This window comes from Belonocnema kinseyi, chromosome 5 (assembly GCF_010883055.1).
Source record: "Belonocnema kinseyi isolate 2016_QV_RU_SX_M_011 chromosome 5, B_treatae_v1, whole genome shotgun sequence".
Taxonomy (NCBI): domain Eukaryota; kingdom Metazoa; phylum Arthropoda; class Insecta; order Hymenoptera; family Cynipidae; genus Belonocnema; species Belonocnema kinseyi.
In genome coordinates, this window is record NC_046661.1 from 95,665,486 (window position 1) to 95,679,114 (window position 13,629).

The following is a 13,629-nucleotide window of genomic DNA, read 5'->3' on the forward strand; positions in this document are numbered from 1 at the left end:
AATAAATAGTCTTCTGATTCCTACTTTCATTCTAGCCCACAGCAGTCTGGGAGACACGAAGCCATTGTCTCCGAGATGCTGCTTTGCTCTTTCATTCAAAATCAGACCTACTCCTTGTTTACCATATGATTCACAGTCTACTCCTGACCATATTTCGAATCCGCCTTTTAACACGCCGTTTTTTATGTCTTTAGTTTCGCATCCCTTTTTCTTTGTTTCGGGCACGCATCAAATATCTAGTTTCTTCACGTCCATAGTTTCACGCAATTCTTTTACATTGAGATCATTTACTCCCCTAGCATTCCAAACACCCAGTGTCCATTCGTCGCCTGAAACATGACCTTTAGATTTTCCGTGGGCATGCCTTTTGTCATTAAAAGTTCCAGTCCTTTCCGAGGCTATTTTGTAGTTTGTATTATTCATTGTTTAGATTATACGCCCAACTAACACCTTTATGCAATAAGTTTTTGTGAAATCTTTAGAAATCTTCTAAAAAATTTTGAAATTTCAAATCTTTAAAGGGTTTTGAAATCTTTGAAATTCTTGAAATATTTTTAAATTCCTGTAAATTCTTTAAAATGTTTATGAGATCTTCCTGAAATCTTTTGTATTCCTCTAAAATCATTGAATTATTTAAAATTTTTGTGAAATCTTTAAAAATCTTCTTAAAAAATTTGAAATTTCAAATCTTTGAAAGGTTTTGAAATCTTTGAAATTCTTGAAATATTTTGAAATCCTTGTGAATTCTTTTAAATATTTGTAAAATCTTTCTGAAATCTTTTGTATTAATTTAAAATCATTAAAATATTTGAAATCTTTAGAAATTTTCTGAAAAAAATTGAAATTTTAAATCTTTGAAATTTTTTTGAAACCTTTCTGAAATTTTTAGAACATCTTTGAAATATTTAAAATATTTGTGATGTGAAATATTTTTTATTAATTAGAAATCATTGAAATATTTTTAATCTTTTGAAATCTCCCAAAAAGTTTTTTAATCGTTTCAAATCTTTGAAATGCTTTGAAACATTAGAAATCTGGCTCACTATGCCCTTTTTAAAATCTTTAAATCCTTGAAATCGTTTGAAAATATTGAAATCATTGTGAAATATTTGAAATCTTTTAAATGTAGCGTACATGCCTTTTTCAGCTCTTTGAAATCCTTGAACTCTTCATGAAATTTTTGAAATCTTTGGAAAATTGTTATGAATACAATTAAATGTAGTGTCAACTCCGGTTTTGGATCTTTTCAATCCTTGCAATGTTTAAAATCTTTTAAATTCTTTAAAAGTATTTTGAAAATCGTTTTAAACTTTTTTTAATGCTTTATTCTTTTGAAATCTCTTTGAAATCCTTTAAATGTTTTGAAAGTTTAAAAACCTTTGTGAAATATTTGAAATCTGGCCTTTTTAAATCTTTGAAAACCGTGATAGCTTTGTGAAATGGTGTAAATTATTTTAATTATTTTAAAATCTTTGAAATACTTAGGAATCTTTTGAAATTTCTGTGAATTCTTTTTAATATTTTTGAGATATTTTTGAAATCTTTTCTATTTATTTAAATTGAAATATTAAAAATCTTAATGAAATATTTTGAAATCTTCTACAAAAATTGAAATTTCAAATCTTTTAAGGGTTATGTAATCTTGGAAATTCGTAAAATATTTTTAAATTCCTGTGAATTCTTTTAAATATTTTCGAGATCTTTTTGAAATCTTTTCTTTTAATTTAATATCATTAAAATATTTGAATTATTTGTGAAATCTTCGTAAAAAATGGTAAATTTCGAATATTTGATGTTTTGAACTTTTTAAAATCTTTTTAAATTCATGTGAATTCTTTAAAATATTTGTGAGATCTTGCTGAAATCGTTTGTATTCCTTTAAAATCATTCTAATATATAAAAATTTTGTGAAATCTTTAGAAATCTTCTAAAAAAAATTGAAATCTCAAATCTTTGAAAGGTTTTGAAATCTTTTAATATTTTAAATCTTTGAAAGGTTGTGAAATCTTTGAAATTCTCGAAATCTTTTTAAATTCCTGTGAATTCTTTCAAATATTTGTGAGATTTTCCTGAAATCTTTTGTATTCGTTTAACATCATTGAAATAAATAAAAATTTTGTGAAATCTTTAGAAATCTTCTAACAAATTTTGAAATTTTATATCTTTGAAAAGTTTTGAAATCTTTGAAATTCTTGAAATATTTAAAAAAATTTAAATCATTGTGATATTAAAAATCTTTGTGAAATATTTAGAAATGTCCTAAAAAATTTGGAAATCGTTTAAAATCCTGTAAATCTTTTGAAAGTTTAAAAATGTTTGTGAAATCTTTCAAATCTGACATTTTTTTTAATCTTTGAAATCCGCGATATCTTTTTAAAATGTTGAAAAATCTTTTAAATATTTGAAGATCTTTGAAATATTTTGAAATATTTGAAAATCTTGAAATCTTTTTAAATTTCTGTGGATTCTTTAAAATATTTGTGAGATCTTCCTGAAATCTTTTGGATTTCTTTGAAATAATTGAAAAATTGGTGAAATCTTTAGAAATCTAACAAATTTTGAAATTTTAAATATTTTAAAGGTTTTGAAATCTTTGACATTCTTGAAATCTTTTGAGATCCTTTTGAATTCTTTTAAATATTTGTGAGATCTTTCTGAAAACTTTGCTATTAATGTCAAATCATTAAAGTATTTGAAATCTTTGTGAAATCTTCGTAAAAAAAATGAAAATTTCGAATCTTTGATGTTTTGAAATTCTTGAAATCTTTAAAAATTCCTGTGAATTCCTTAAAATATTTGTGAAATCTTCCAGAAATCTTTTTTATACGTTTAAAATCATTAAAATAAATAAAAAATTTGTGAAATCTTTTGAAATCCTCTAAAAAAATGTGAAATTTCAAATCTTTGAAATATTTTAATATTTTATATCTATGAAAGGTTGTAAAATCTTTGAAATTCTTGAAATCTTTTTTAATTCCTATGAATTCTATAAAATATTTGTTATATCTTCCTGAAATCTTTTATATTCGTTTAAGGGGAAAATGGAGGATAAGGCATGAAAAAAAAACGTTTTAATGAATTTTTTTTAGATATCTGGTTAAAGTAAATGTATTAAATGTTTTGCATGTTAAAAAGTATTATTTTTAAAAAAATTGATAATTTTTTAATAGAAAAATATCGTGAAATAAGCCATTATTTTTGGAAATTTTTTATTTTATTTTTATTTTTTTGATCATTGGAAGTAAAATATCCGATTTTGTACGAAAAATGTCGTCATTTTTTAAGTGAAAACAACGTTAATATAAAAAAATGTAGACAAAAATATCGTTGGGGGAGGATTTTTTTATGTAGAAAAAGTCTACCACGTTTAAGAAGGATCGGGAAAGTGGTTTCCAGAAAAAAACTCGTTTACAGTTTTAAACATTGAAAAAGTGAAGAAAAAATTAATTTTGTTGACGATTTCAGCTGCATCTTTTTTCCATTACACTGTGCAAACTTCACGAATATTTTAAAAATAGTTCACAACAAAAAAACCAAAAACAAAAAAAAATCATTGAAATAACTAAGAATTTTATTAAATCTTTAGAAATCTTATTTAAAAAATTGAAATTTCAAATCCTTTAAATGTTTTGAAAGTTTAAAAATCTTTGTGAAATCTTTGGAATCTTGAAATTTTTTAAATCTTTGAAATCCGTGATATCTTTGTGAAATGTTGAAAATTCTTTTAAATATTTTGAGATCTTTGAAATCTTTCGAAAACTTTGAAATTCTTGGAAATCTTTTTAAATTTCCATGAATTCTTTCAAATATTTGTACGATCTTACTCAAATCTTTTGGATTCGTTTAAAATATTAAAGTTACCCTTCACATTTTAATAAAATAACTGTTTTAAAAGCAAAAAAATATTTAAATTCCAAGTTCTCGTAAAAAAATCAAGGAAATTTACACGTTTTTGAGGTTTAAGACAAAATTCAAGGAGATTTCCAGGTTTTCAAGGTCGCCAGAGACCTGAAAATATCTATATTTAATAAATGAATATTGAAAAAATATAATAATTTACGTACTATGGGTTCATTTAAATTTCCTAGTTCTCGCCAAAGTTCGTGGATGGTGTAAAGTCCTACGAGAAGAACGACAAAGAGTCCAACGAATTTGACACTTATGGTGCAAGCAAGGGAAATTCCAGTAAATGCGAGCCAACCCCACCAGGAAACGGTAAATGGTCGATTTTGCAATGAATGTACACGTGCCATTCCCCATGTTGCACACATCATAAAGCATAAAAGAATTGGATCCAAAAGAATGTACTGATTCAGCGTCAATAGGCCAATATCTGAAATAATCAAATAATTTATTAATACAACTCAAAATTCACATTACATACTATATTTCTAACGTTTTGTGTTTATTTTCCAATAAAATGATTAAAAATAAGTGGGAAAATATTGAAAATGAAGAGAATTTATAATATTTAAATAATGTGGACAATTCACAAGAATTCAAAATTAAATTTATTGCGAAATACAAAAAAAAAATTCAAGGAAATGTACAATAATTAAAGGTAAATTAAAAATACTTTCAGGGAATACAAAATAATGTTGGTGAAAAAAATGTGCATCCAATTTTTTTGAGATTTTAAATAATTAAAAAATAATTAGGGAAAAATCAAAAAAATTAGAAGTGGATTAAAAAACAACTTCTACGGAATTTGAAACAATTTCAAGATTTCGGATGAATTTAAAGAATGTACAGAGATAAAAGAATTGAAAGAATTTTTTAAGTATTCAAAAGAAATAAACACTTTTTAGGAATAAAATTCCAAAATTTTAGGAAATTCATAACAAACTTCAAAAGAATTTAAAGGTCCGCAAAGAAATACAAAATTTAAAGTATTCTAAAGTATTTATCACGAATTCAGACAACTTTAAGGAAATTCAAAGTAATTAAAGGTAAATTCGAAAAAATTCCGAGAAATAAAATAAAATATAATGAGAATTTAAAAGATTTAGAAAAACTTCAAAGAATTTAAAGAAATCAAAAGAATGTAAAAAAAAAACAAATTCAAAGAAATTAAAGGAAAATAAGTAAATTAGAGAATTTAAAGAAATGGAAAAACTTTCAACCTTTCAATATATTACAAGAATTCAAAGATGCAAAAGAAATCAAAGAATCTATAGAATTAACAAATGTTTTAAGAAATCAAGACTGAAAAAATTAATATTTCAAAAAAAGAGTGAGAAACTTTAAAGACTTCAAAAGAACTCTAAGAATTCAAGGAATTGAATCCATAAAGAATTTTTTTTTAAAAAAGGAGAATTCGAAAGAATTAAACAGTAAATGCAAAAAAAAGTCTGAAGAATTAAAAAAAAATTTTAATGTGATGAGAATTTATGAGATTTAAAAAATCAAATAATATAAAGAATTCGAAATCAACGAATTCAAAAAACTTTCAAGACTTCAAAAAAAATTAAAGCGTCAACAGAAATTCAAAGAATTCAAAAAACTAAAAATATTTAAAGAAATCAAACGAACGTATAAAAATAAAAAAATTCCAAGAATGACTTGAAAAGACCTTAAAGAATTTAAAGAATTATTGGGTATTCATAGCGGAATAGGAAAACTTCAAGGAAATTCAAAACAATTTCAAGAATTTAATAGTTTAAAAAAATCAAAGGATATTAATAAATTACAGAATTAAACAAAAATTCTTTAAATTCAAATGATTTACAAGGAATTCAAAATAATTCAAAGAATGTGAAAAGTTTGTAGAATTCAAAATAATCTACAGAGATTAAAAAATTTTTAAAAACTGTAAATACTTCGAAAGAATTGAATAGATTCAAAGAATTTGAAGAATGTCAAAAACTTTTAAAAATTTGTTTAAATTACGGAATTCAAAATATTATACGGAAGTCTTGGCAAATTAAAAAAAAAAAAAAAACGTTAAGAAATTTACAAAAAACTTTAGGGCAATTCAAAAGACTTCCAGGGAACTAAAAATAATTCAAAGAATGTAAAGAATTCAAAGAATTATATGATATTAATGAATTTAAAGAAATAAGAAAACTTTCAACATTTCAAAAGAATTTTAAGAATATTAAAAATAAGTAAAACACTTTAAACACTTAAAAAATTACGGAATTATTGGAAAATTAAAAAAAAGAAAATTCAAATGACTTCCAGGGAATTCGAAACAAGTCAAAGAATTTAAATAATTCAAAATAATGTACAGAGACCAAAGAATGTAAAGAATTTTAAAAAACTGTCAACACTTCAAAAGAATTTAAGGAACTTGAAGAAGATTCGAAAGAAGTTAAAAACTTTTAAAAAATCCAGGAATTCAAAAAATGGTAAGGGATGCATGGAAAATTCAAAAAATCCAAGTAAATTCAAAACAATTCAAGAAATTAAAAAAACTTTCAATAATTTTAATAATTTGAAGAATATTCAAAAGAATTAAAAAAATGGTAATATTTAAAAAAAAACAATCATGTAATGGAAAGAATTGTAGGATAGTCATGGAAAGTAAAAAAATAAAAATTGAAGGATATTCAAATGATTTTCAGAGAATTCAAAATAATTCAAAGATTTTAAATAATTTTTGAGATTTAAAAAATCGAACAATTTAAAGAAATGAAATAGTTACAAAACACATGCAAAAATTCAAAAGAATTTAAAGAATGTAAAGAAAAAAAAGTATTTCAAAAGAATGCAAAGAATTTACAGAATTAAAAAAGCTATAAACGCTTCAAACGAATTTAAATAAATTCAAAATTTTTAAAGGAAATTCCGATCTTTGATTCATATGACCTGCAGGAAATTCAAAATAATTCAAAGAATTTAAAAATATTTAAAGATATCAAAATGATGTGAATAAATCAAACAATGTAAATATTTTAAAATAATTCAGATACTTTAAAAGAAGTCTAAACGTCTAATATTTAAAAATATTGCAATATATTCTAAACATTTCAAAGATTTGATAAAGATTAAAATAAAAATTTTAACATGTCACAAAATTTTTAAAGATTCCAAAAGATTGTAATGATTTCAAAATATTGCAAAGAATTCACAAAAATTTTAATATCTCACAAAAATGTTAACGATTTCAGAATATTGTAATAATTTCAAAAGATTTCAATGATTTCACAAATATTTGAACAAAAATTTAAAAATTTCACAAACATTTTACAGATTGTAATGATTAGAATATATTTCAAAGATTTCACTAAAATTCAAACCGAAATGCAACAAAGAATTAAAAATATTTCAGAAACATTTAAAGACAATTTTTAAAATTTCAGATAAATTTTAAAGATTCTAATGATTTCAAAATATTTCAATGATTTCACAAAGATAACATTGATTTCACAAATATTTAAACAAAAATTTTAATATTTCACAAACATTTTTAAGATTGTAATGATTAAAAAATATTTTGAAGATTTTACAAAGATTGAAATTGTTTCACAAAGATTTTAAAGATTTCAAAAGATTGCAATAAATTCAAAAGGTTTAAAAGATTAAAAAATATTATAGAAAGATTGCAGTTATTTCACACAATAAAATTTTTTTTTAACATTTCACACAAATTTTAAAGATTTCAGAAGATTCTAATGATTTAAAAACATTTCAAATATTTCATAAAGATTTTAAAGATTTCAAAACATTCTAATAAAGTTATAAATATTTCACAAAGATTATATTGATTCTAAAACAATATAATAAAATTTAAAAAAATTCTAATCTTCATAAAAATATATAAATCTTTTTAAAAAATTTAACATTTTAGAAAGATGTTCAAGATTCCAAAAGATTGTATCAAATTACAGACTTTTGAAAGATTTCACAAATATTTTAAAATATTTGAGAAAGATTGCAACGATTTCACAAAGATTTAAAGAAAAACTTAAACATTTCAGAAATATTTTAGGGATTTCAAAATATTGTAATAAATTCAAAACATTTCAAAGATTCCATAAGGATTAAAACAAAAATGTAAACATTTCAAAAAGATTTTACTGATTCTAAAAAGTTATAGTAAATCCGAAACATTTCAGAAAGTTTTTAAAGATTCCAAAAGATTGTAATAAATTAAAAACTTTTCAAAGATTTCACAAATATTTTAAAGTATTTGAGAAAGATTATAATAATTACAAAATATTTCAAAGATTTCACAAATATAGCAATGATTTCACTGAGATTAAAACAAAAAATCTAAAGGACTTCAATATAATTAAAGGTAAATTAAAAAAAAACTTCCGAGGAAAGCAAAATTGTTCACTGAACTTAAAAAGTCCAAAGGAATTTCAGAATTATACAAATTTAAGAAATTAAAAAAAATTGTAACATTTAAATAAAAAAAAGAATTGAAAAAATTAAAGAGTTAAATCCATATTATCAACTATATTTTTAACACTTTACATTTATTTTTTACGAAATAATAAAAGGGAATACGAAAAATATTTTAAATGAAAATAACATATATGGACAGGAAAATATTACCACATAGAACGAGTAGACCAGAAACTGTAGCAGCTCGTAAAGATTTTGTCAGATCCCAAACTGTCAGGAATGAAAGAGGAACTATCGTTGCTCCCAAAAATGTGCAAAACTGAAGAAAAATTTGTATTAAAAAATTAGGCATCGATCAAATGTTTTCAATTATAAAAAAAAATATTTACCACTCTCATTCCAACGTAGTTTACGTTTTCGTATTTATCGCCAGGTTTTTCAAAAGGAAATTTACCATCATATCCGGTCAAATAACCAGAAAGAGCTATCAGCATCTTTTAAAAAGAATTAAAAATATTATTTTATAATAATTTTATAAAAGTAGGTATTTTTAATTCAGTTTTACCTTGCCAAGAGGGGGATGAACATCAAAGAAAAATGTTCTGTTAATGTACCAACTACCCATTTTGCCGAAATGAGTTTCATCCCAACTATAATCAATTGTAAGGGTCAATTTTTCAGTTTTTTATTTATTATTTATATCAGACTGTTTATATATGTTTATTATTTATTGAACTCACCACACATGTTGTGGTTCTGCCACTTTGTAAAACCTGGTACCAGCAGTCAGGATGACAATAACAATAAAAAATAACCACCAATTTCTAAAAACAAATTTATTTTATTTCATAAGTATTTACATTTTTCGGGGGGTTGAACATTTTACTTTTGAGTTTAAACAAGATTTGAAGATTTCAAAAAATTCGAATAATTAAAAAAATTACGGCAAATTCAAAAAATTTACACACAGTTGAAGATAATTCAAAGAATTTGAAGAATTCATAAGAATCTACAGCAAGCAAAGAATTGATAGATTCCAAAAATATTTGAAGAAATCAGAGAATTCAAAAGAATGTAAAAAAAATCCAAGAACTCAAGGAATTTGAAACGAAGTCAATGATTTTAAAGACTTCAAAAGAACTCAAAGAATTCGAGGAAATTTTTTAAATCTTTTTAAATTTCTGTGGATTCTTTCAAATATTTGTGGGATCTTTCTGAAATCTTTTGTATACGTTTAAAATCATTAAAATAAATAAAAAATTTGTGAAATCTTTAGAAACCTTCTAAAAAATGTAAAATTTTTAATCTTTGAAATCCTTTAATATTTTAAATCTTTGAAAGGTTGTGAAATTTTTTTAATTCAGGATATATTTTTAAATTCCTATGAATTCTTTAAAATATTTGTAAGATCTTCCCGAAATATGTTGTATTCGTTTATAATCATTGAAATATTTAAAATCTTTGTGAAATATTTTGAAATGTCCTAAAGAATTTTGAAATCGTTTAAAATCCTTTAAATGGTTTGAAAGTTTAAAAAACCTTTGTGAAATCTTTGAAATCTGACATTTTTTAAATCTTTGAAATCCGTAACATCTTTACGAAATGTTGAAAAATCTTTTAAATATTTTAAGATCTTTGAAATATTTTGAAATTTTTTAAATCTTTTTAAATTTCTGTGAATTCTTTCAAATATTTGTGAGATCTTCCTGAAATCTTATGTCTTCGTCAAAAATCATTGAAATATTAAAAATATTTTTTGAAATCTTTAAAAATCTCCTTTAAAAAATTTGAAATTTCAAACCTTTCAAAGGTTTTGAAATCTTTTAAATTCTTGAAATATTTTGAGATCCTTGTAAATTTACACACAGTTCAAAATAATTTAAAAAATTTAAAGAATTCATAAGAATCTACAGCAATCAAGCAAATTATAGAACCCAAAAATATTGTTAAAAATCAAAGAATTCAAAAGAATGTAAAGAAATCAAAGAGTTTGAAACGAAGTCAATAATTTTAAAGACACCTGAAGAACTCAAAGAATTAGAGGAAGTTCAGAACACTTGCAAAATTTTTTTCAAATTAAAATAAATTCAAAACATTCACATGAAATGTAAAATAATTTAAATAACTTCAATAATTAAGGATTTCGAAAATTTAAAAGAAGTTATAGAAATCCAAGAATTTTAAAGACTTTCGAAAAATGCATAGAATTCAAAGAATGAAAATAATTCAAGAGAATTCAGAAAGATTTCAGTGATTTCACAAATGTTTCAAGGATTGTAAAGAATTTAAATACTTTAATCAAAAAATGTAAGTTTGATTAATAAAACTTTCATGTAATTCAAACAGATTCAAAGAATTTTAAGAATTCAAAAGAATTAAATAACAATAAGTTAACAATAATAAATTATTAAATAAAATTATTAACTATATTATTTTTTATTTTTGTTATTTTTTAGATTATTATATTAATTATTATATTAAATTTAAATTAAATTAATAATATTGTGTAAAATAATAAAGTAAATAAATAAAAAAAAAGAACAGTCAATAACTTCAAAAACTTCAGAGAATTTAAAAGAACTCAAAGAATAAGACTTAAGTTAGAAAATTCAAAGGAGAACCAAAATAGTTAAAGATGCATTTAAAAGACATCCAGAAAATGCTAATAATTTAAAAAAATTAAACGTAAATTCAAAATAATTCAAAAAATGTAAAGAAATAAGAAAACGTAAGAAAATAAAAAAATTCGAAAGATTTGAGAAGATTTCACAAAAATTTCAAAAGATTGCAAAAATTTCAAAATATTTCAGAATATTAAAAAAATGATCAAAATATTTCACAAGTATTTCAAATATTTCAATGATTCCACGAAGATTTCAAAAGGATTTCACAAAGATTTAGAAAGTTTCAGAAAGATTGCAATAATTTTACAGAGATTAAAATTTTATTTAGCATTTCAAATAGACTTTAAAGGTTCCAAAAGATTGTAATGATTTCAAAACCTTTTTAAGATTTCAAAAAAATTTTTAAATATTTCAAAACCTTTTCAAGATTTCAAAAAAATTAAAAAATATTTTAGAAAGTATGCATTGATTTCACAAAGATTTCAAAGATTGTGAATAATATTGTAAAAAGACTTAAAAATCTTGCAGAAAGATTTTAATAATTTTACAAAGATTTAAACACAAATTTGAACATTTAAAAGATTCCAAATGATTGTCATGATTTCACAAAGATTTAAACAAAAATTTTAACAAATCACACAGATTTTACTGACCATAAAAGATTGGAATGATTTCAAAAGATTTCAAAAAGATTGCCATCAGATAACAAATATTTAAACAATAATTTAAACATGTCACAAAAAATTTAAAGATTCCAAAAAATTGTAATAATTTCAAAATATTTCAAAGATTTCACTAAAATTGCAATTATTTTACAAAGATTTAAACAAAAACTTAGACATTTCAGAAATAGTTTAAAGATTCCAAAAGATTGCAATAAATGTAAAAAATTTAAAAGATTTAATAAAGATTAATACAAAAATTCAAACATTTCAGAAATATTTTAAAGATTCCAAAAGATTATAATAAATTAACAACTTTTCAAAGATTTCACAAATATTTCAAAGTATTTGAGAAAGATTGCAAATTATTTCAGAAACATTTTAAAGATTGTAATAATTTCAAAATATTTCAATGATTTCACAAAGATTTATACAAATATTTCAACAAAAACTTAAACATTTCACAAAAATGTTAAGGATTTGATAGGATTGTAATGATTTCAAAAGATTTCGTAAAGATTTCATAAAGATTAAATCAAAAATTTAAACATTTCACAAAGATTTTACTGTTGCTAAAAGATTATAGTAAATTTAAAACATTTCAAATCCTAAAAAAATTTTTACATTTCATAAAGATTTTAAAGATTCCTAAAGATTGTAATGATTTCAAAATATTTCAAAGATTTCACAAAGATTGCAATGATTTTACAAAGATTTCAACAAAAATTTAGACCTTTCAGAAATATTCTAAAGATTCCAAAAGAATATAATAAATTCGAAATATTTCAAAGATTTCGTAAAGATTAAAAAAAAAATTTAAACATTTCACAACGATTTTACTGATTCCAAATGATTACAGTAAATTCAAAACATTTCAAAGCTTAAACAAAAATTTTATTTCAGAAAGATTTTAAAGATTCCAAAAGACTGTAATACATTAAAAACTTTTCAAAGATTTCACAAATATTTTAAAGTATTTGAGAAAGATTGCAAATGATTTTACAAAAATTTTTAAATTTCACAAACATTTTAAGGATTGTAATGATTACAAAAAATTACAAAATATTAAAAGATTTTACAAATATTGCAATGATTTCACTAAGATTTAAATAAAAAAATAAAGCTTTACAAATATTGTAGAAACATTTAAAGAAAAAGTTTAATATTCCACATGAATTTTAATGATCGTAATGTTTTCAAAATATTTCAAAGATTTCACAAAGATAGCCTTGATTTCATAAATGTTTTAACAAAAATGTAAACATTTAACAAACATTTTTAAGATTCCAATGATTTCACAAAAAATTCAAAATATTATAGAAAGATTACAATTACTTCGCACAGATTTAAACAAAAATTTAATCATTTCGGAAAGATTTTAATGATTCTAAAAGATTATAGTAAATTTAAAACACTTTAAAGATTTCACAAAGACTGCAATGATTTCACAAAGATTTAAACAAAATTTTTAACATTTTAGAAATATGTTAAAGATTACAAAAGATTGCATTATATTACAGACTTTTAAAATATTTCACAAATATTTTTAATATTTTAGAAAGTTGCAATAATTTCACAAAGATTTAAAGAAAAACTTAAACATTTCAGAATTTTTTTAGGGATTTCAAAATATTGCAATATATTCAGAATATTTCAAAGATTTCACAAATATTTAAAAATTTCACAAACATTTTAAAGATTGTAAATATTTCAAAATATTTTGAAGATTTTACAAAGATTTAAAGATTCCAAAATATTGCGATAAATTCAAAAGATTTAAAAATATTATAAAAAATTTTATAGAAAGATTGCAGTTGTTTCACACAGTTTAAAAAAAGTTGAATATTTCACAAAATTTTTAAAGATTTTAGAAGATTGTAATGATTTAAAAATGTTTAAAAGATTTCATAAAGATTCGAACATTTCAGAAAGATTTTAAAGATTTCAAAATATTGTAATAAAGTTAAAACATTTCAAAGAAATCATAAAGATTAATTTTTTTAAAAATATTTCACAAAGATTTTACTGATTCTAAAACATTATAGTAA

General features: G+C 21.9%; 1 protein-coding gene across 3 annotated transcripts in view; it reads right to left on the reverse strand.

Moving 5' to 3' along the window:
* LOC117173123 (protein O-mannosyl-transferase 2) overlaps positions 1-13,629 on the reverse strand; it is a 55,638-nt gene that overhangs the window by 16,079 nt on the left and 25,930 nt on the right. For all 3 annotated transcript variants that reach the window (XM_033361519.1, XM_033361518.1, XM_033361520.1), the window contains exons 3-7: positions 9,036-9,119; positions 8,861-8,945; positions 8,685-8,789; positions 8,506-8,614; positions 4,065-4,333 (exon numbers count right to left, since the gene is read on the reverse strand). In XM_033361519.1, coding sequence (XP_033217410.1) covers positions 4,065-4,333; positions 8,506-8,614; positions 8,685-8,789; positions 8,861-8,945; positions 9,036-9,119 — 652 coding nt within the window. The remainder of the gene's footprint in view (positions 1-4,064; positions 4,334-8,505; positions 8,615-8,684; positions 8,790-8,860; positions 8,946-9,035; positions 9,120-13,629) is intronic.